This window comes from Silurus meridionalis, chromosome 8 (genome assembly GCF_014805685.1).
Source record: "Silurus meridionalis isolate SWU-2019-XX chromosome 8, ASM1480568v1, whole genome shotgun sequence".
NCBI classification, from domain to species: domain Eukaryota; kingdom Metazoa; phylum Chordata; class Actinopteri; order Siluriformes; family Siluridae; genus Silurus; species Silurus meridionalis.
Window position 1 is genome coordinate 25,496,879 of NC_060891.1, and position 19,764 is coordinate 25,516,642.

General features: G+C 40.1%; 2 protein-coding genes across 5 annotated transcripts in view; both read left to right on the forward strand.

Annotated features, from left to right (window-relative positions):
* Nucleotides 1-2,264, forward strand: part of asmt2 (acetylserotonin O-methyltransferase 2) — a 54,906-nt gene extending 52,642 nt beyond the window's left edge. For all 4 annotated transcript variants that reach the window (XM_046855426.1, XM_046855425.1, XM_046855423.1 and 1 more), the window contains one exon: nt 747-2,264. In XM_046855426.1, the coding sequence (XP_046711382.1) occupies nt 747-958 (212 nt within the window). In that variant the 3' untranslated portion in view covers nt 959-2,264. The remainder of the gene's footprint in view (nt 1-746) is intronic.
* Nucleotides 2,265-5,213: 2,949 nt separating this feature from the next.
* On the forward strand, nt 5,214-18,967 carry jade1 (jade family PHD finger 1). The gene is given in 12 exon segments (XM_046855791.1): nt 5,214-5,539; nt 8,101-8,193; nt 9,074-9,144; nt 9,270-9,369; nt 9,372-9,426; nt 10,161-10,351; nt 11,218-11,429; nt 12,011-12,178; nt 12,432-12,548; nt 14,156-14,620; nt 15,359-15,476; nt 15,711-18,967. Coding segments are annotated over 11 exon segments (2,397 nt in total). The 5' UTR covers nt 5,214-5,539; nt 8,101-8,144; the 3' UTR covers nt 16,562-18,967.
* Nucleotides 18,968-19,764: the final 797 nt, after the last annotated feature.

Consider the following 19,764-nt stretch of genomic DNA (forward strand, 5'->3'; position numbering starts at 1 on the left):
GGGTGCAGTCAGCGTTCACATTCATCCCAAAGGTGTTCAGTAGGGATGAAATCAGAGCTCTATAGCAGCAAGATCTTCCTCTCTAAAGCATTTAAACCAGATCTTCAAGGAGCTCACTTTGTGCACAGGAGCATCACCATGCTGGAACAGGTTTGGTTTCCAAGTTCAAGCGAAGACGTCCTGTACAATTGAGTGCCTCCAGATTTGTGGTAACAGTTGGGAAAAGAACCTCATATAGCAGGAAAGGTCAGGTGTCCCAATACCTTTGGAAATAGTGTATTTTTCTGTGGTTTGTGGGTTTATTTTTTATGCCTGACTAAGGAGGAGATTGTGTTTATTTCCCAAACTATTCCTTTTATCAGTCCATTCAGTGCTGCTACTTTTAATAAAAGGCACATGCACTTATTGATACACATTTTTATAATTTTTTTTACACACTTTTCTGGCAACAAGCTTAAGGATTTTTTGATCTGGCTTGGCAACAAGCTTCAGGATTTTTTGATCTGGCTTGGCAACAAGCTTCAGGATTTTTTGATCTGGCTGCAATCTGATTGCCTTTGTGCAATTATATGTTGCACATCAAACTACTTCCTGTATCAAAGTATCAAAAGTAATGATAAAAAAATATCAAAAATGTCGAATGTTGTTCTTGGCCTGGTTTATGACTTGACATATATGAGACTGTATTTAATGACCTAATTTTCCTCATTTTCCTGATAATAATTTCCAATATTTTGTGTGTGTAGGTGGAGGTGTTCTGTTGATAGAGGCCATGTTGTTTGAGAATCACAGAGGCCCCATCATGGCTCAGCTCTTCTCCCTGAATATGCTGCTTCAGACGGAGGGGAAGGAGCATTCTCCCTCTCACTACACACACATGCTCAAAGTAACCGGCTTCTCTGACGTGCAGGTTTGCAGGACGGGAAAATCCTACGACGCCATCCTCGCTCTCAAATAACCCCACATGCACACGCTGCATCAGTGCAGTATAATATCTGCTCTGCTTTATAAAGTAATGGTTCGAATAGATTACAGAAAAGAACCCTTACGTTTCAAATTGCTCAACTTTCACAATTCTGTATCCAATAGAAACATTTTATTAGGTGGCACAGAGTTTGACATCACGAGTGAAAATGCTTTTATTTTGCACTCGTTTATAATTGAAAGAAAATTTTTTAATTGCAAATAATAATATTTTCCACAAGCATTTGGCTTTATTTTTGCATTAATGACCGTGTGCACCGACCCTGACGCGGAATCATGTTCATGCAAAACCATTCTAGAGCTTGTGATCCCATGCAAAGTAGAAGAGATTAGACGTGAGAAACATCCGATTGTAAACATGAATTTCACACGTTTAAAACAAAACAAAAAAAAGACCAAGTAAAAGTCCAGAATATTAAATATCCAGCATACAAAATATTTTACGTCTGTCTATATATTGCAAAGACGATCATTCCAGAGTTTAGAACCATCACTGAAATGACTCGGTCATGAATCTCCAGCCTGTTTATGGTCATTCCACACACTTCAGACACACTGGAGTGAGATTAATAGATTAAACAGTGAATTTCTTCATATCGTTTTCATGTTTCCAGCTTGATGTCCTGCAAATACCATCAGTATTATTGAAGTGAATTCAATTGTATTCCATCCATACACATTTTCCACAGGTACGGTTTTTGCCTTCAGGTCTCTGATTACCTCATATAACTGCTGTCTGGATCCTGACTGTGAACAAAAAGCGGATTTCACATAATATATTATATTAATTAGATGCAATAGACTGGGGGAATGCATGTTAAGACATAATTACTACTTTTCCACTCTAAAGTGATCATTGTTCAGTATTACTCTGTGTGCATGTACCAAAATATAGTATTTTAAAATACTGTACTATGTATTTAATCTCAAGAAGGTATTTGAGTTGTTTTCCAATTACATTTCTTTTGTAAACAGTAAGATCACATACACACATGCTAAATTTTATTGCAACCAACTCTTCATCCTGGACAAGCCTTTCTTTTATGGAAATTGGGAGCTCTGTGGTTAAAGCTCTGAGTTCCTGATTGTAAAGGTGAAGCCCCAGCACTCCCAACATTTTGGGCCCTTCAGAAAGGCCCTTTACTCTCTCTGCTTTAGGGGTGACCCTGCACTCTGACCCCATTGTACTAACAAGCTGCGATATATATATACATAAGTAAAAGCCTCTAAATGTATAATCTTTTCCATGGTGAAATTATTAAATCCAAGAACAATCGAAATTTAATGGTCTTTTCATTTACATTGGATCACATTTAATATGTTTAGACTAAGATGATTGGGATGTGCTTAGTGATACTGGTCTCGATTTGTTAGTGGTATTATTGTATGGTTTTTTTTATTCTCATGTAAAATTAGAGATCAGGTCTTAACATGAGAAAAAAAAAAACCATACAGAAGATACAAGATTTTAATGCAAGCATCTATACACAAGAAGAGCAAAAATAATGCCCTTATACAGAATGATAAACAGAGGTACTTTGACTCTATCAAGAAATGTATCATGATTCATTGTTCATGGATTATATCTACTGCTCACACTTTGAAACCCAGTGAAGCCTGGAGCCTTATTCCCAGGGACTTTGGGCACAAGGCCCAGACTCCACAAAAGCTAAAAATCAAACTCCTGACAATTTTGAATGCCAATATGCCTAGAAAATATGTGCAATAGATCACCGAGGCCTGGAAGAACATGCAAAATCCATACACACCGGAAGGAGGGATTTAAACCGCCAATTCCAGATCTGAAACCATTCTACCTACTAAGCTACATGTAATATATAACCAACATGCCAATAAAATAAATATAGATCAAATAAATATAGATGTCAATATATAAAATAGTGTCAAACATAAATGATAAATATGTTAGTGATGCTTTTTTTGAGCACCAATAATTAATCTCAAGTGCAAAAAAATGAAGATGACGATCCAGAAATATGCTGCGGACGAGCGCCCTCTAGTGTCGATAATTAAGCGAATTTTCTAGATCTAGTGAGGAATCTTGCTACTGCATTCTGGAGTAACTGAAGGTTATTTATGCACTTACTCGAACAGCCAGACAGCAATCCTGTGATGACATCATTGTTCTAATTTTAGCAATATTTCAAAGGTAAAAGAAGGCGTAAAAGATCCTGGGAATGTTATTCACATGAGCTTAAAAGGAAAGACTAGAGTTAGTAACCATACCAAGGTCTTTGACTGCTGTACACACTGAGACAGAAAGACCATCCAGAGATGCAACGGTATCTGAAAGTTTACTTCTAGATGCATGTGGTCCTACTAAAAGAACTTTCATCTTATCTGAATTGAGCAGAAGGAAGTTATCAAGCATCCACTCTCTAATGCCTTTTACACACTCCTCAACATTGTTAAGCTGATCTCTCTCATCTGGCTTTGTGAAATATAAAGCTGTGTATCATCAGCATAGCAATGGAAGCGAATACCATATTTATGTATAATTTCACCCAGAGGCATCATTTATAAAGAAAAACGCAGTGGGCCTAAGACAGATCCTTGCAGAACCCCAACCTTTACCTCAGAAAGTGTGGAAAACTCACCATTTACATCAACAAATTGATAGTGATCAGTCAGATAAGACATAAGCCAGGAGAGAGCTGTTCCTTTCATTTCAACATTTTCTAGTCCAGCGAGTAGGATATTATGATCAATGGTGTCAAAAGCTGCACCAAGGTCGAGCAACACAAATTAGAAGACACAAGCCTGATCAGAGGCCAAAAACAGGTCATTTACTGCCTTAACTAGCGCCGCCTATGTGCTATGATGAGGCCGAAATCCTGACTAATACATTTCATAAATGTTATTCCTAAGTAGGTGTGAGCCGAATCAACTTTTCTAAAATCTTGGAGATAAAGGGGAGGTTTGATATTGGACTGTAGTTGGGCAGGTTTCTGAATAAGGGGGTTGATAACTGCCAGGTTGAAAGATTTTGGTATAAAACCAGTGCTGATGGAAGAGTTTATCAATTTTAAAACAGGTTCAATTACCTCTGCAATTATTTTTGAAGAAACTTGTAGGCAATACAGTTAACAATTTTGGAGGAAATAAAGTTGTCATTCTCTTGAATAGGAGTAAAACTTTGTAAATGTAAACTTTGTGATTGTCTGTTATAATTACACTGCTGTCTACAGGGTTATTTATGAAATAGTTTGGATTTATATTCATTGTCTGGATTTTTTGTGTGATGTTTTCAATTGTATTATTGAAAAAATTCCTGAAATCATTACTACCTGTTGATGGTTTGAATATTAGTGCAGTGCTTTTATTCCCTGTTAATTTTGCTACAATACTGAATAAAAATGAGACTGTGTGTTATTTTCTATGAGGGTGGAGAAATACGCTGAAAACAGAATGACCAGAATGTACATGGACTGCATTTATATTTTCATCTTTAGAACATTTCAAGTACTTTAAAAAAAAAAAAAAAAAAAAAAAGTGGGGCCACATAAGTCCTTCAGTGTGAAACGAAGAAGGAGGAACGAAAATAAGAACGTGAGCTAAAAAAGGACCACATTTACAGAGTTCATCTTTTAAACTTTGCAATTCATTTTAACATGCATTGCATTTTAAATACATTTTATATAATGTAAATTGTTTTTTCTGTAAATATAATTGGGTTTTATTGTCTTGTAAAGACAAAATGAAAAATGTGAGGCCATGCAAAAGGCCTAAAATGAACTGTATAAAGAAGAAGAAAGAAAGAAAGAAAGAAAGAAAGAAAGGTTCATCTTTTGAACTATTTCAGTACTTCATATGCATTGCATTTTACTACATTTTTAAATAATCCAAATTGCTTGTTTTTCTCGTAAATATAATTGAGTTTTATTGTCTATTAAAGAAAAAAATGTGGGGTCATGCAAAAGACCTAAAATGTAAAATAAAATATAAATAAATAAATAAATAAATAAATAAATAAAAAACTGGGGTCATGCAAAAGGCCTAAAATGTGAAATAAAAAAATAAATACATTTTAAAAAAGTGGGGTCACGCAAAAATAAAACGTACCTAAAATGTAAAAAAAAAAATAAATAAATAAATAAATAAATAAATAAATAAATAAATAAATAAATAAATAAATAGCAGGAGGAGTGGGAGGGGGAACCCGGAAGTTATCAGAGTTGCTACTCTTGGTTAGTCGAATTGAAGTGTAAGCCATCTTTAGCTTGAGAAACAGCGCCCTCTGGCGGCGGTCGCGTGGAAACGCATCGAGTGCGTAACTTGAATTTGGTGTGTGTACAAGTGGAAAAAAAAAAAAGAGAGAGAGAGAGAGAGAGAGAGAGAACGGGGCGGGTAGGCGAGAAGAGGAGAGGAGACGATCTGCTGCTAGCACCGTGCCGCCCGAACTCAAACTGCAAGAAGCAGCAGCTCCACCACCACCACCACCACCATCGCTTAGCTACACGGAAACGCCAACGCAGGGGAACGGCTTCGTCTTCTCCTCTCTCTCTCTCTCTCTCTCTCACGCACTGTGCACAAGGTACCGCAGCCATGTTTTAAATTCTTCTTCTTCTGTTTTGTTTATTTTTTTTCTTGCACGGTGAATTAAGGCGCACATTTGCACCACGCGTTCGCTGGATTTCCGCGAGTTTTTCCTTTTTTTTCTTCTTCTCCCCCCGGGTGCAGATGGTCCGGTGGTGGAAACGTAGTACGTCATTAAAATGGCGCCAAAAGATTAAGTTCATGGGGCAGTAAAACCCTGTCCGATACGATTATTGAGCAGGATCTGACCTCCATCCTGCCCCTTAGGGGGAATTTATTCAGTGAGAGAGGTGAAGATTTGGGCAGAGAGAAAGAGAGAGGGAGAGAGAGAGAGGGGTAAGAGTGGAGGAGGAGGAGGGAGGAGAAGGGGGGCTGCTCGGTGTGTGTGTTTGTGCCAACTCAGATGATGGAGCTCCTGCTCCTCTCTCGGTACACGTTCATGGCGCAGGAGAACTCGGAGATGAACTTTCTCCAGCACGGGAGAGTGTAAACTGAAAGGCGGAGATGATGGAGCTCGCTCCTGGGGCTGTTCTGAGCTGCTGCGTGTGTTTATGTTTATGTAGTTGGTGTTACTTTGACTCCTGTCACTACCGAACCGCCCCCTTTCTCTCCTTACCCTTTAACCCCTTAACCCTTAACCCCCTTACCCTCTTACCCTCTACCCCGTCTAGGAGACCCTGTTCCATGCCCCAGACACACACACACACACACGCGCCACTTGTTTACCCGAACATCCCCCTGGGCTCCACTAACGCTACACCATATCTCTCTCTCTCTCTCTCTCTCTCTTTCTCTTCCTGTGCTTTTGTACAAGTTGAGGAAATCTAACTCTGTGTGTCCCCTCCGGAGTTCATCTCCGGATCTTCTCCGCGTCTTTCCCCTAAAACTGTTCCTACACTTTTTACAGAAACGGCTTTAAAATAAATACATTGTATTTTACTCAGGCAGCACAGCGGGCAGCTAATCGCCTCCAGTCAGGGGGCGTGGCCTTTCGCTCAGGACCCCTTTTTCGGCCGGGCTTCTGTTTTTAGCCGCGTTCAGCGCGCGAGTTTGCGCGATTCCGTGATGCGCGTCTTGTTTAAAAGCCCACTATATATATCAATATATTGAATAAATTATTTAAATGATGTTTGTATCAAGGTTTTTGAAGTATTGTGTTAGTTTGTTTGTTTTTTATGACGCTGCGCCTAAATTATTATTATTATTATTATTATTATATATTTTTTTTTCGGCCCCTCCGGGCGCGAGACCGCTACTTCATCCCGCGGGATGATGGTTCTAGATGATTACGTCATCCGGACACTGTAGCCAATGAGAAATCCGCCGGAGTGGTCACGTGACCCGGTCAAACCGTTCCCGCTGTTTGTGTTGTGCAGAATAAACTAGTTTTATTATTATTATTATTTATCTATTTTTTAACACAAAATTCACACCACGCGTTTTAAATTACAGATTAAACTTTCATGGAAATGAATACAATCTATCCGTTAGTCGAGTGTGTGTTTGTTTATATATGTATGTTTGTATAAATATTATTAACTTGGCAATAGAAAAATTGGCAGAACTGTCGAGGAAGTACAAAAAGTGTGTATACTCATATCTTTGATCTTTTATTTATAAATAATTTTATCTAATGCAAAATCTGGAAATGAACAGGACACCAAACTGAACTTTTGCCATGTTTCCACACGGACGGTTTTAATTGGCGGATTTTGGTGCTTGATTTTGGCGACTTGGCGCATCAGTAAAATAAAACTGTGATTTAAAAATTATTTAACTATCGGGGTAAAGAAAGGACGCCGTGAATAAATGTGTTGCGTTGAAGGTTTTCATTTTAGTAATTACATTTAAAAAATATTATTTTGAACGTTAACACGTTATTAATTTTGACAGCCATTTTATTACACACGCAATTTTATAACACACAAAACACGTATATGATCTAATGTGAAGAAAAAGAAAATTGTCAAATTAAATTCGAGCAAGATGTGTAAGGCTCAATATATGTGAAGTGAAGTATTAGATATCAATTTAAGATATGGGATATGTAATATTATTATTATTAATAATAATAATAATAATAATAATAATAATATAGTGACTGTATAAACATAATACTCCCTAAGAATAATTTGTCATGTAGGTATTCTGAAATCTTAAATATTTGTATTGAAATATTGGATTAATAATGAACAAATAAAATGTTTGCTCTTTTTTTATAATGATTAGATATTTACTCTGCAAGCTTTATAAACAATAAAACAGTAAGAAGTGTTTTATTTAATAAAGTCTAGAAAGTGTGCATTTAATCAGCGAGATTGTTAGTTCGCATTTAAGGATACTTTTATTTTTAAAGCTTCACCACTTTTATTCAGAATTTCCATACCAGCATTTATCCCTTTTGTCTTTTTATTCCAATACAAATCAGATTTAATATATTGTGTACTGTCTCACACATATATATAATAAATCTCTGAATAAAGCAGTGTGCTTGGAGATAGACGCTCAGGTTTTTGTGTGAAACTTTAGTGGTGTTCATTAAGTTTGTGATCTCTGTAGGAAAACTGGTCTGCTGAGTTATTTGGAGACGGCGGACGCTGACCATGAAGCGAAGCCGTGTTCCCAGCACCAGTGAGGAGTCTGATAATGGAAGTAAGCACTTTCTATTTCGTTTTTTGTTTTGTTTTATGATGCTCTTTTTTTTTGCATGCGTGTCTTTTTTAAATTAGTTTTGCTTTCCTTTTTTGGAAATTCTGTTGATGTTGTGCACTACATGTTGTATTTTCTGTCATTATAATAGTGGAGGAAAGATTAGAGGCTTTTCAAACCCACATGTTCATGAAGGCACACGAGCAGACGTGCACAAGCGGATGTGAAGGAAGTGAGCACCTTGACACACACTCAGGTGAAGAGCAGGGACTGTATATTGAGGGAATTGTCCCTTAGTGTCTTGGGGTCTCGTTTTCTGGAAAGCTTTATAAAGTGTAAATCCCCTTGATATCATGCATGCGATTCATATTCTGGACTTGAATCAGCGGTTCTTACCCATGCCCAGTGCCCTACAGTGCCTTCTGTAACACACCAGCTTCAGCTAAAAAACAAAAAAAGCACGGAGGGTTAATTAGTGGTCCAGGAATGAAATTCAATTGAGCTTTTGTTCAACCTTTTAAAACTTGTAAGACCTTTTGATGTCTGGTACACGAGCCAAATCAGAAGCTGAACATGAAAGTGGAAACTAGATGAGAACTTGAGGTAACTTTTTTTTCTTAATGAACATTTCTCAAAAAAAAAATGTCTAGTAGGACATCTTATGATATCGTGTCCTAAATATGAAGAGGAGCTCTCAAAACATTGAGCGTTGATTCATATACAGCGCATTGCCTTTAAATGATGAATTTAGCCAAAAAAAGGGTCACATGCTAACATTTCTGATGAAGGGACTGTAGTTGTTGTGTAAGACTTCGACTCTATAGGCTGCGATCATGTACATCATGTTTCTTGCCTCATGTCCGTGCAAATTTTTCTTCTCTAGGTAATTGCACATCATGGTCTCAGGTCTCAAAATCCCATCACAGGAGGCGAGATGGAAAGAGACCGTCAGAGGTAATTCCCACCACACCGTCCCCTTTTCACCCCCAAGTGCATCAACATAAACCCGTTGAATGTTTTTTTATTAATGAACTGACTATGTTACCACGGCATCGCTCTTTCACTCTTTTCACCCTCAGGTATTCAGGACCGATTTCATCACAGCGATGAAGCTTCACGATTCATACCAGCTCAACCCAGAGGATTATTACGTGCTTTCTGATCCCTGGAGGCAGGAATGGGAAAAGGTGTTCAGGTCCCCGTGAGCCCGGAGTCCATCCCCGAGCCTGCAGTACGGTACGGCGAGACGAATCAGAACAACGCTCGACGCAAACGCAATAATCATTAATTAACGAACTGTGAGAGCCAGCTGTTAATTCCCAGATGTTGTTGACGGTAATATCTGGTGGATGTAACGAATGGAACACGCCCGCTTCGCTCGAACACGGCGTTGAACACAAAGAAACGTTTAGCAGCGTACATTATAGATTTGAGTCATTTTATTTTTGTGTTCGTCGGTTGTCCAGGGGATGATGATATAACTAGTCTTACTCATAGTTGAGATCGTGACTAAAAAGTTTCCAGAGGTCTTATCTATAGCCGAGAACCAATCACACAAAGCTACGATCGATACGAGTTACGAGGGTCGAGTTACGGTTTTTCGACAGGAGCGGTGCGACAAAATTGGGATGCCACTTTCGCTAGCGGGTGACGGAGTAAAGTTGTCTCGGTGTATTTTTTTTTCCGTTTCAAACAGCAATTTTAGTGATAAAAGCATGTCTTTCAAGCACCAAGTATGTCTCCTGCTTGTAGTGAAAAAGGTTTCTCAGTTTAGAGCAGAAAATGATAAATCAGCATGAAGCAGGAGAAAGGCCGTCACCGTAAGTAAAAGACTACCTGAAGTTACTTAGTTATTTGTTGAACCCCGTGACCTCTGTCATGCTTCGGTAGAAAGTTTTTATTCACTATATATATAACAGAATTCTGGCTTTCAGCTAACAAATTGCATGTTTTTTTTTTCTCTTCTTTAGCGTCGTATTGGAGAAATCTTCCAGCATGTTGTTCACGAGACCGAAGAAGCTGATTCGTTCTTGGGGGCCTGAGGCGTCAGTGTTGGGGTACGTGGGTATCGGGACGCTCTCTGAGGGAACGTGCCGGTACGACCTGAACGAGGAAGACGTCGCCTGGCTGGAGGTGGCTAACGGAGAGTTCACACAGATGGGTAAGTTTAGAGGTAAACTGAATTCTTCTTGAATTGTCATTTTCATCAAACTCCGGGAGTTTTTCTGATCTTTTTTTTTACAGTAAAGGAATGAAATGTAATATTTAAAGCACTGAAGGTTTGTTCTTTTGACAAACCACCAATACGAATATAAATATAATTAATACAACTATAATAATGTTAATGAAACTAGTAGGGAAATGATTTTAGTCAACAGGAAGTCAACCTGCGTTAACGTGTTAAGGGTTTGTTTAAGGGTTCATCCAGAGTCTTGACTGCTTTCGTTTAAGCCAAATTGCAACGCAAACACAGGAGAGTCTTTATAAATGCCTTCAAAGGAAAAGAATGAATGTACACTGAGGTGTAAAATAAAGTGCACCCTTATAGGACGAATTAGAGTTTTGCTATTTTGCATATTTTGTTGGTTAACACCCACGTGACGAGACGAGACGTGTCAATATGGTACTCGGACAGCGAACGTGCTGAACATTTTGTTGTCTCTCAGATACATGTCTTCGCTCCACAGCTTTTGCGATCCCATTAATAATTAACATCCTGAGAGTTGATTATTTTCTTATAACAGATTTTTATTCCTTTCATACTTGAGCAATTATCTTCCTTAAAATGTATTAATCATAGAATCATTATACCTTTTATCAATTTATAGTTACACTCATGTAGGAACATCGTTATTGTTATATGTCACTGCCTTTAGTGAAAAGGACATATTTAAATAAAAAATAAATAAATGGCATTATTAGTTTTTAAATCCGGAACGCAAACAAAACGAAACGAAACAAGAACGATCCTAAGATATACGTGTGTATTACATTAACAAGCCGGGTGTGTCCGTGTCCTGTCCTCAGGCATGCAGGTGCTGGACGAGAACACCATGGAGAGACTCATGGAGGAGTTTGAGCGCCGTTGCTATGACAACATGAACCACGCAATGGAAACGGAGGAGGGGCTCGGGATCGAGTACGACGAGGACGTGGTGTGCGACGTGTGTCAGTCACCTGACGGAGAGGACGGCAATGAGATGGTGTTTTGCGACAAGTGCAACATATGTGTGCATCAGGTGTGTGTGTGTGTCGGAAATGAGCGAGATTTCCGAGAGAAACTTTGAAAGTGTTAATTGAACCTTTTTAATTAGGAGAAATCTTCAATGAGTTACATTCCAGTTAAACAACAGATGTTTTGTCAATAATTAACCAAAAGCTGTGAGTTGCCTTTTTATTAAAAAATAAATAAATAAATCCAACGAGCTTCGTTTAGCTACGGCTTTTACAAGTTTGTAATATTTTCAAACAGTTTTAAATGGTTTATTCAGAATTTTCATTTTTTAATTACGAAACAAGTCTATTAGAAGCTATTATCTCTGGAAGAATATGCCTTATGCCGTGTGAGTGTGTGAGTGTGTGTGTGTGTGTGTGTGTGTGTGTGTGTGTGTGTGTGAGAGAGAGAAAGGGTGTGCCAGCCATATGCTAGTCAGTATGTGTGCATGGAATGAAGTGTGTGCATGTGTGTTTGTGTGTGTGCTCACTCAGGCTTAAGGAACATTTGGTGACTAATTGTGTTTGTGTATGTGTGTGTTTATAAGCTTGTGGTTATGAATAGTGTTGTGTTCTTTATGGTTTTTTTTTTTCTGCTTCCTTGCAGGCGTGTTATGGCATCCTGAAGGTTCCAGAAGGCAGCTGGTTGTGTCGGACATGCGCGCTGGGCATCTCACCCAAATGCCAGCTCTGCCCGAAGAAAGGCGGAGCCATGAAACCCACCCGCAGTGGCAGCAAGTGGGTCCATGTGAGCTGTGCTCTGTGGATACCAGAGGTATAAAACCCAGTGTGCTACTGTATAAAACACAATATTGTACAGTACAATTGAATAAGTCCAGCACACAAACTAATAGCATTTTGTGTGCAAATGTGGATTTCTGTTGGACGAAATCTTATCAAATAAATAAATAAAGGCTCTTCGTATTAACCTTTAAAATCCCTTCCCGCTGGCACATATCACTTAATATAAACAAACGATGTAATCTCAAATTTCTCAACTTTCTCTTTCTCTCTCACACACGCTCCAGGTGAGCATAGGTAACCCGGAGAAGATGGAGCCCATTACGAGTGTGTCTCAGATCCCAAATAACCGATGGGCTCTAATTTGCTGCCTGTGTAAAGAAAAGACCGGCGCTTGCATACAGGTAAAACATGACACGTGATCCCGTGGATTAAAAAAAACACTATCAGGGTGGACAAATCATGTATTTATTAGCAGTCTCCTCATTTTACATTTTGTTTATGCATGTAAATTTGTACGCCATTTGTCAAGATTGGTATGTGCTTTTTGAACAACCCAGGTCACATTTGCTGTCATCATAACCTTCATTTTTCCTGGGAAGATGTTCCACGAAGTTTTGGAGTGTGCTTGTGGAGATTTGTGCACATTTAGCCACAAGGGTGTTATTAAAGTGAGGTGGGCGCTTAGTTGTTAAGGCATCGAACCTTGGATCAGAAGGTCATGAATTCAAATCCCAGAATCACCAAGCTACCACTGCTGGGTCCTTAAACCCTCAAAGGCTGTAAATGTACTGACGTAGGAGAGGTGAGGAGGCCTGGGGTGAAGTCAGTGTTCCAATTCATCCCAAAGGAGTTAAAAGGTGGTTAAGGCTTTGGACTTTGGATCAGAAGCTCATGAGTTCAAATGCCAGCACCAACAAGCTGCCCCTTGAGAAAGGCCACTCTGTCACTCTGGATAAGGGTGTCTGCTAAATGACACGGGTTGAGGTCAGAGCTCTATAGCAAGAGGTCTTCCACTCCAACTCATGTAAAGCTTCATGGAGCTGGCTTTGGAACAGGTTAAAGTGAAGGGAAAATTTTATGCTACCACATCCGAAGACATCTTATAGAATCGTGTACCTCCGAATGAGGGTTGAAGCATTGGTAATCGCCACACTGAATCGCTTGGGCCCTTGAGCAAGGCCCTTAATCCTCCGTGCTCCAGGGGGCGCTGTGTCATGGCTGACCCCAGCTTCCGAGCAAGCTGGAATATGCGAATAAAAAAATGTCACTGTGCTGTAATGTATATGTAGCAAATATTCATAATAGACTTATTAGTAGACTGTTCATTCTGTAGAGAAGATTCATCTTGATGCAGTCCTTATTCTGCTCTGTTATTCTGCATCTTGATTGCTCTGAAAAAGCAGCCGTTAATCTTCAGCAATGACGTACACAATTTGCGTATGAGCAGTGGTGTCCTTGTGTCGCACGTAAAACAGGTCCTTCACTTTTCTTTACATTTATTTGAGGTCAAAGGTAGTTTTCTCATGCATATCACGCGTGTTTCAGACAAATGAGTAATCGATAGCATCGCATGCTAAAAATGAAAAATGCGAGCCATCCAGAGTGTCTAATGTTCAAACATGCAAGTAAAAGTCAGCAGTTTCTCTTCTTATTTCTTCGTGGAAGACAAAAAAAATTACTGCAAGCCAATAAATCAACAGCGTACAGAACCTGCTTGTCCACTCTGCAGCTACAACTAGAAAGCTTATCGCCTGGAGATATAATCGGTTGTCCCAGGTGCCCGAGTTAGTGATTTGTTCACCCTGTTAATAATAATACAAGACATTTAGTGCAGCAGTTTGATGTATTCACTGTGTAATACAAACCCGTCGTAGTGTTTTTTTTTCCCCTTCTTGTCCGTTTTTAACAGGAATTTTGTAATTGAAAAGCTTATTTGGATTTTCAAATCTTTCCCTTTTCCACCTGAACCTTAATGCATTTACATTTTATTTCCCTCTTTTACCTCCAGTGTTCTGCTAAGAGCTGCCGCGTGGCTTTTCACGTTACCTGCGGCCTTCAGCATGGCCTGAAAATGAACACCATTCTGACAGACGAGGACGAGGTCAAGTTCAAATCCTACTGTCCCACGCACTCGGGCTTGGACTGGCACGAGCAGAGCGGCCTGATAGACGACAAAGGGAGGGCGAAAGGAGCGGACGGAGCGCGACTCAGCGAGAGAAAGCTGCGCGTACAGCAGCTGGAGGACGAGTTTTACCGATTCGTCAACATAGAGGAAGTCTCCAAACACCTGCATGTGCCACTGGAGAACGTGGATTTCCTGTTTCAATACTGGAAGCTGAAACGCAAATCGAACTTCAACCAGCCGCTCGTCACACCCAAGCGAGAGGAAGAGGAAAGCCTCACCCGCCGAGAACAGGAAGTGCTGCTTCGCAGGCTCCGCCTTTTTACCCACCTGCGACAAGATCTGGAAAGGGTATGTGGTGTTGCCATGTTTTGGTGTTTTGTTAGATACCGCACCTCCTCCTGGTTTCCTTCCTGGTAACGTGGGGCAGCTCGTAATGTGTACACAGGGCATCATGTGCACGTATAAATCATCCCAGAATCTCTTACACTCCTCTCTCTTGGTGGTGATGGTGTAGTTTAACAAATAACATTATGAGTGGTGAAGTGATTATCTGATGGTCTCTTCATCATGGCTCCTGTTAGTGGCTGGATATATTTATTAGGCAGCAAGTGAACATTTTGTCCTCAAAGTTGACGTGTTAGAAGCAGAAAAAATGGGCGGGCGTAAGGATTTGAGCGAGTTTGACAAATTGACGGCTAGACGGCTAGACGTCTGGGTCAGAGCATCTCCATAACTGCAGTTGCTCCCTGGTGGGCTGTTCCTGGTCAGAGTCACGGGCGGCCGAGTCTCGTTGATGTGCAGACGTGCTCCTGTAGATCAAAGCGCTAAAGAAGTGAATGCTGTTAATGCGCGAAGGGCAAAAAAAATATTAGGCATGATGTTCCCCAAAATGTTCATCCTGGCAGAATCCAATATCCATGAAACATTTTTGCTGACTGGAACACTTCTACTGCTTTGGGAAACTTGTTGATTCTTTTGAAAAGGCTTTGAAATAAGTTAAATACAGGAATCTTAAACATATTAAGTTTTATATTTGCATAATTAGTATAAAAGTGAGATATGTTATGTGTGTCTCTGCATGTGCAGGTGCGGAACCTGACCTACATGGTGACCCGACGGGAGAAGATCAAACGGTCTGTGTGTCGAGTGCAGGAGCAGATTTTTCATCATCATGTCCGGCTACTGGAGCAAGGCAGACTCGCTGGTGAGCCCCCTACTGCACTGGAGGTCGTATGCAACTAAAATATCGGGATTGTCTCATCCTGTTTATTAGATTTCTATCCTATTTTTAAACGTTGCTAAGGAAAAAAAAATGCATCATTCCATAAAGTTTGCAAGTGGTCACATTTTCTGTCTCAATTCTGTTATCTCTCTTTCTTTTGCGCACTCTCACCTCCATTCTTTTTTTTTCTCCTTCCTTTTTATATTCGCATTCAAGGCGTATCTTCCACCAGGCAATTAGAGGAGGCCATGTTTTACTTCCGGGTCGCACCCTCGTCATCCACTTCTCCCCAACCTTTGAGAGGTCACACGGCTCAGAACAGCGCCACCGAGCTGTCGCTGAGAAAAAGCGCCTCTCGGCACGGAGGCTCCAGACGAGGCCAGAGCGAAGCGGACGAGTCGGTCAAGATGGACGCATCCCTACTGTGTAAACTGTCTAGCTCAGAGGGCGTCCAGAATTCCGGCTGCGGTGGGAATGAAACGGAAGCGAGCGAGACGGAGCAGCCGAGGGGAGAGCGCAGGAAAAGGAGGAGGAGCAGGATTTGGGATCAGCTACCAGATCGAAAGAACCCAGCGTCAAAAGTAATAGACGAGACTGTGCAGAACAGTGTAATGGATCATATGGCCATGTCTGATAGCAAAGCGGCGGAAATGAAAACTTCGGTCACGGTGCAGGACGTGTACAACGGGTCTCTTCGGAGGATGAATTCGAGTCAGCATCAGGGAAAGACGATGTCAGAAAAAGTGTCCAACGTCAAAAACTGGGGGAGTTTCCGCATTCCAAAACGCAACGACAGCAAAGGGGCGGAAGGGGAGCAGGAAACGGAGGGGAGAGACTTTACCCATTCTCATCCCATCAGATCTCTAGAGTCAAGCCACACCCCCACCTCCCCTCCAATCAGAACTCGGCTGAGGATGGGCACGGAGAACCGTGACCTCGGCCCGGAGGCCGACCACAGCCAATCAGAGCAGAAGAAAAGATGCCACACCCAGCGACTTCGAAGTCATGACCCGGTGACACAACGGTACGGCTCGGAGGTTTTGCGGCGTGGAGTTCTCGCGTCATGAAATGACACGTGAAAACTTTATGTGAAGTTATGTGTCAAATTACTTTTTCTTGTGTAATCCAAATAAAAGCAGCACTTAGAGGAGCCGCATGTAAGATTGTCCTTGGCATTCAGATTCCGCGCGTCAGATTTTAGTGTTATTTACCAACAGTGAAGTATTTCGTTCCTCCTTCTGTTTCTGAACCTCATTCCAGCGCCGAGACGCTACCGTACCGGACAGTCTGATCATACACACACACTTGTACTCAAATAGCTTGTGACTAGGGAAATCTATTGCTGTTATAAAAATACAGCAGACTTTTAGCTTCGCAGTAATCTTACATGTAGCTCCTTTTAAGCTTCTGTTACCGGACAGGTATTTATTTTTCTATTTCATATCTTTCTCGATGCTGCTTCTTTTCTTTCATTTTTTTTTTGTACTTCATTTAGCCGGCTTTTCCTTTATTTTCCTCTACGATCGCCCGCTACGATGCATAGTGCATATGACAAGGTCTCAGAGGCTGAATGCTAAGCTTGTAATCAAAGACAATGAAATTAGTTTAGATACTTAGCTCATTTTTATGTTGGAAACCTGTCAGACGGAAACAAAAAACATGATTTCGCGGATTTTGTTCGTTTCGTTTTCTTGATTATGAGTTGCTTACAGCAGTAGTGTTGAACACTGGTCTGAAATCAAGTGATGAAACTCGCTGACTCGTACAATCGTGACTAGCACTTAGTTCAGTAGGTTCCAGTGTCGAGGCCTGGGGAATTCCTACACTGCACAGATTTGTGTTTTTCTCACCCCCGTTAGTAAGTAGGAAGATACAAACCCCACCCAAACACCCCCCCCAACACCGCCCAACCCCAGGGATTGAGAACTGATTTGGTTACATACATGTGTATTTTTTTAGTGGTATTATCAAATAGATCAATTTGTCCTGCATCCCACTTGTTTTCAACCTGCCCTTGTTGACTTCCTGTCCCGATGTTAGCGTGTCCATCCGTCATATCTCGGCATACACTCTTCCTAGCAAGCACAATGTACCTAAAGAGAGCCTCATAGCAATTTTACTCTATTTGCGTTAAACTATGCACACATCGGCATAAAACCCAATTTGAATATTCGTATATTTCGGAATATAAATAATTTTATCGCCTCCCCCGTGTTTGTTTTTAAACTTTTTCAATTCTGTACGTTCTCTTCACTCAATCTCTCACCCTTACTTCAGCTAATAAAGTATTGAAAAAAATATCATGAGGGAAAAAATTCAAGGCGGAGTCAACTAGGGCACGTGGAAAAACTATTTGGATTGAAGCCTTCCAGACTAGGCTCAAATTAGTCGTGTTTTTTTGTTTTGTTTTTTAAACATTTATAATCTGCATTTATTTCTGGGGTAGTACAATTAATTCCACGATCTACCCACAAAACTATTTATAAATTAATTTATTTTGTTTTTTTGTTTTCTTTTCCTATGTAAAGTGGCTGTGGCACTCTGTTTTGTGGTCATAGCATCTTTCTATCCTCAGGTAAATCTTTATTTTGTGCACTTCGGGTTTTTTTTTTTTTCTTTCCCCCAGATTTAACAACGAAGTCTTGACTAGAGATTGTTCACTTGGTGAACCAAGTTCACCAAGTGACCTGTTTCAAAATTTTTCTTTTTAGGGGGGTAAAAAAAAAACTTATAAAAAAACTTTTTGTCACATTGAAATAACTGTGCTTTAAACTTTAACAGCATCTTATCTATATGAGAACAGATTAAGAGGCTGCTCTCATTCTCTTCCCCTTCTTCAAAACCTTTACACTGATCTTGTGGGATCGATCAATCATCAGTCATCTCCCTGCTGTTCTGGTCACTGAACTGAACACATAGTTCTCAAGACTGAGCTCAATGTTCATGTAATCCACCCCAAACATTTATTTTGGCTTCTTTGAATAAAGTTAAGAATGTCTTTTTAAAAAAAAAGTGTCCTCCATTTAAAATGGGTTTCATGTTGCACTAAGTTGTAAAGAATGATTCAAAGAAAGTTCAAATTTGTGCCACAAATGACTGAAATGATGATGAAATTTTGGGGCGTTTTCCTAAACTTAAGCTTCACTACTTTGTCAGCGTTGCCTTTGGTCAGTAAAAAAAAAAAAAAAAGTTTAGATTTGCACTTGGATGTTTTCTTCGTTTTTTTTTCTTTTGTTTGTTTGTTTGTTTGTTGTTTATGCTAATTGCAAGCAGACTTCTGAGAGGTCTGTGTTGATCTCGTGCCTGTGTGGCTTTGGTTAACATGTTGCACTAGAATAGAGCAATGCAGCGCAGCTTGACTATGTTCTCTAAAAAGTTATTTTTCACATACAAAGAGACCTTTTATATGAACATGTGCTGCTGTATTTTTTTGTTATGCATCTATTTTGTGAATAAACCCCTTTGAGATTAAACTGGCACGTCTTTATTCAATTTTCTATCCGACAGGGGGCGCTGTTGTTCTGACTAATGTTTGCATTGACAGTCTTAGGGTTACACCATCGTATATATCCTTGATATACAGGGAATTAATTAGTATTAGTAACCCAAAACCTTAAAGGTTGAGCTTCCACTGCTGCTGAGAAACTGTCAAGTAAAACACCTCAGTCCTGAAAACTTTTCCATGGTGGAAAACTGAAAGGAAAGGCTTTATTGCTGATTCTTACAAAGAGCTGACATTAACTGTCACAAAGAGCTTCACATTTTTAAGCCAATTTATAAACAGCATTCTTCATTACACCTCTGCGTGTAAGTTCATACTTTTAAAATACCTATTAAAAGAAGAGATTCAATAGCTGTTATAGAAAATCAATCAAAACAAGTGGAACTATGTCCACGAGGGCCGATCAGGTGCTTGTTCAGTGCCTCTTTACCTCAAGACTGCACTACTGCAACTCACTTCTGGTGGTCTGCCTCTGAAAGACACCTGACCTTTGGTTCTGATCCATAAGTCAAGAGCTAAACTACTGACTTTAGCCTTCCAAAGTTCTCCCACGCTCCCTTCATTGGCTTGTTTTGGATTTAAAACACTGATGCTTGCCAACAAAATCCAGACCTGCACCTCTCTATTTCACAGCATTATCTCACTCCAAACTGCACCACTCTCTATCCAATATCTTCCACTGCTTAACCGATCCCATCATCTTGCAGAGTACAAGCAGGACATGCATAAAGATTGATTTTCTCCTCAAGCACCTTGGTGGTGGAACAA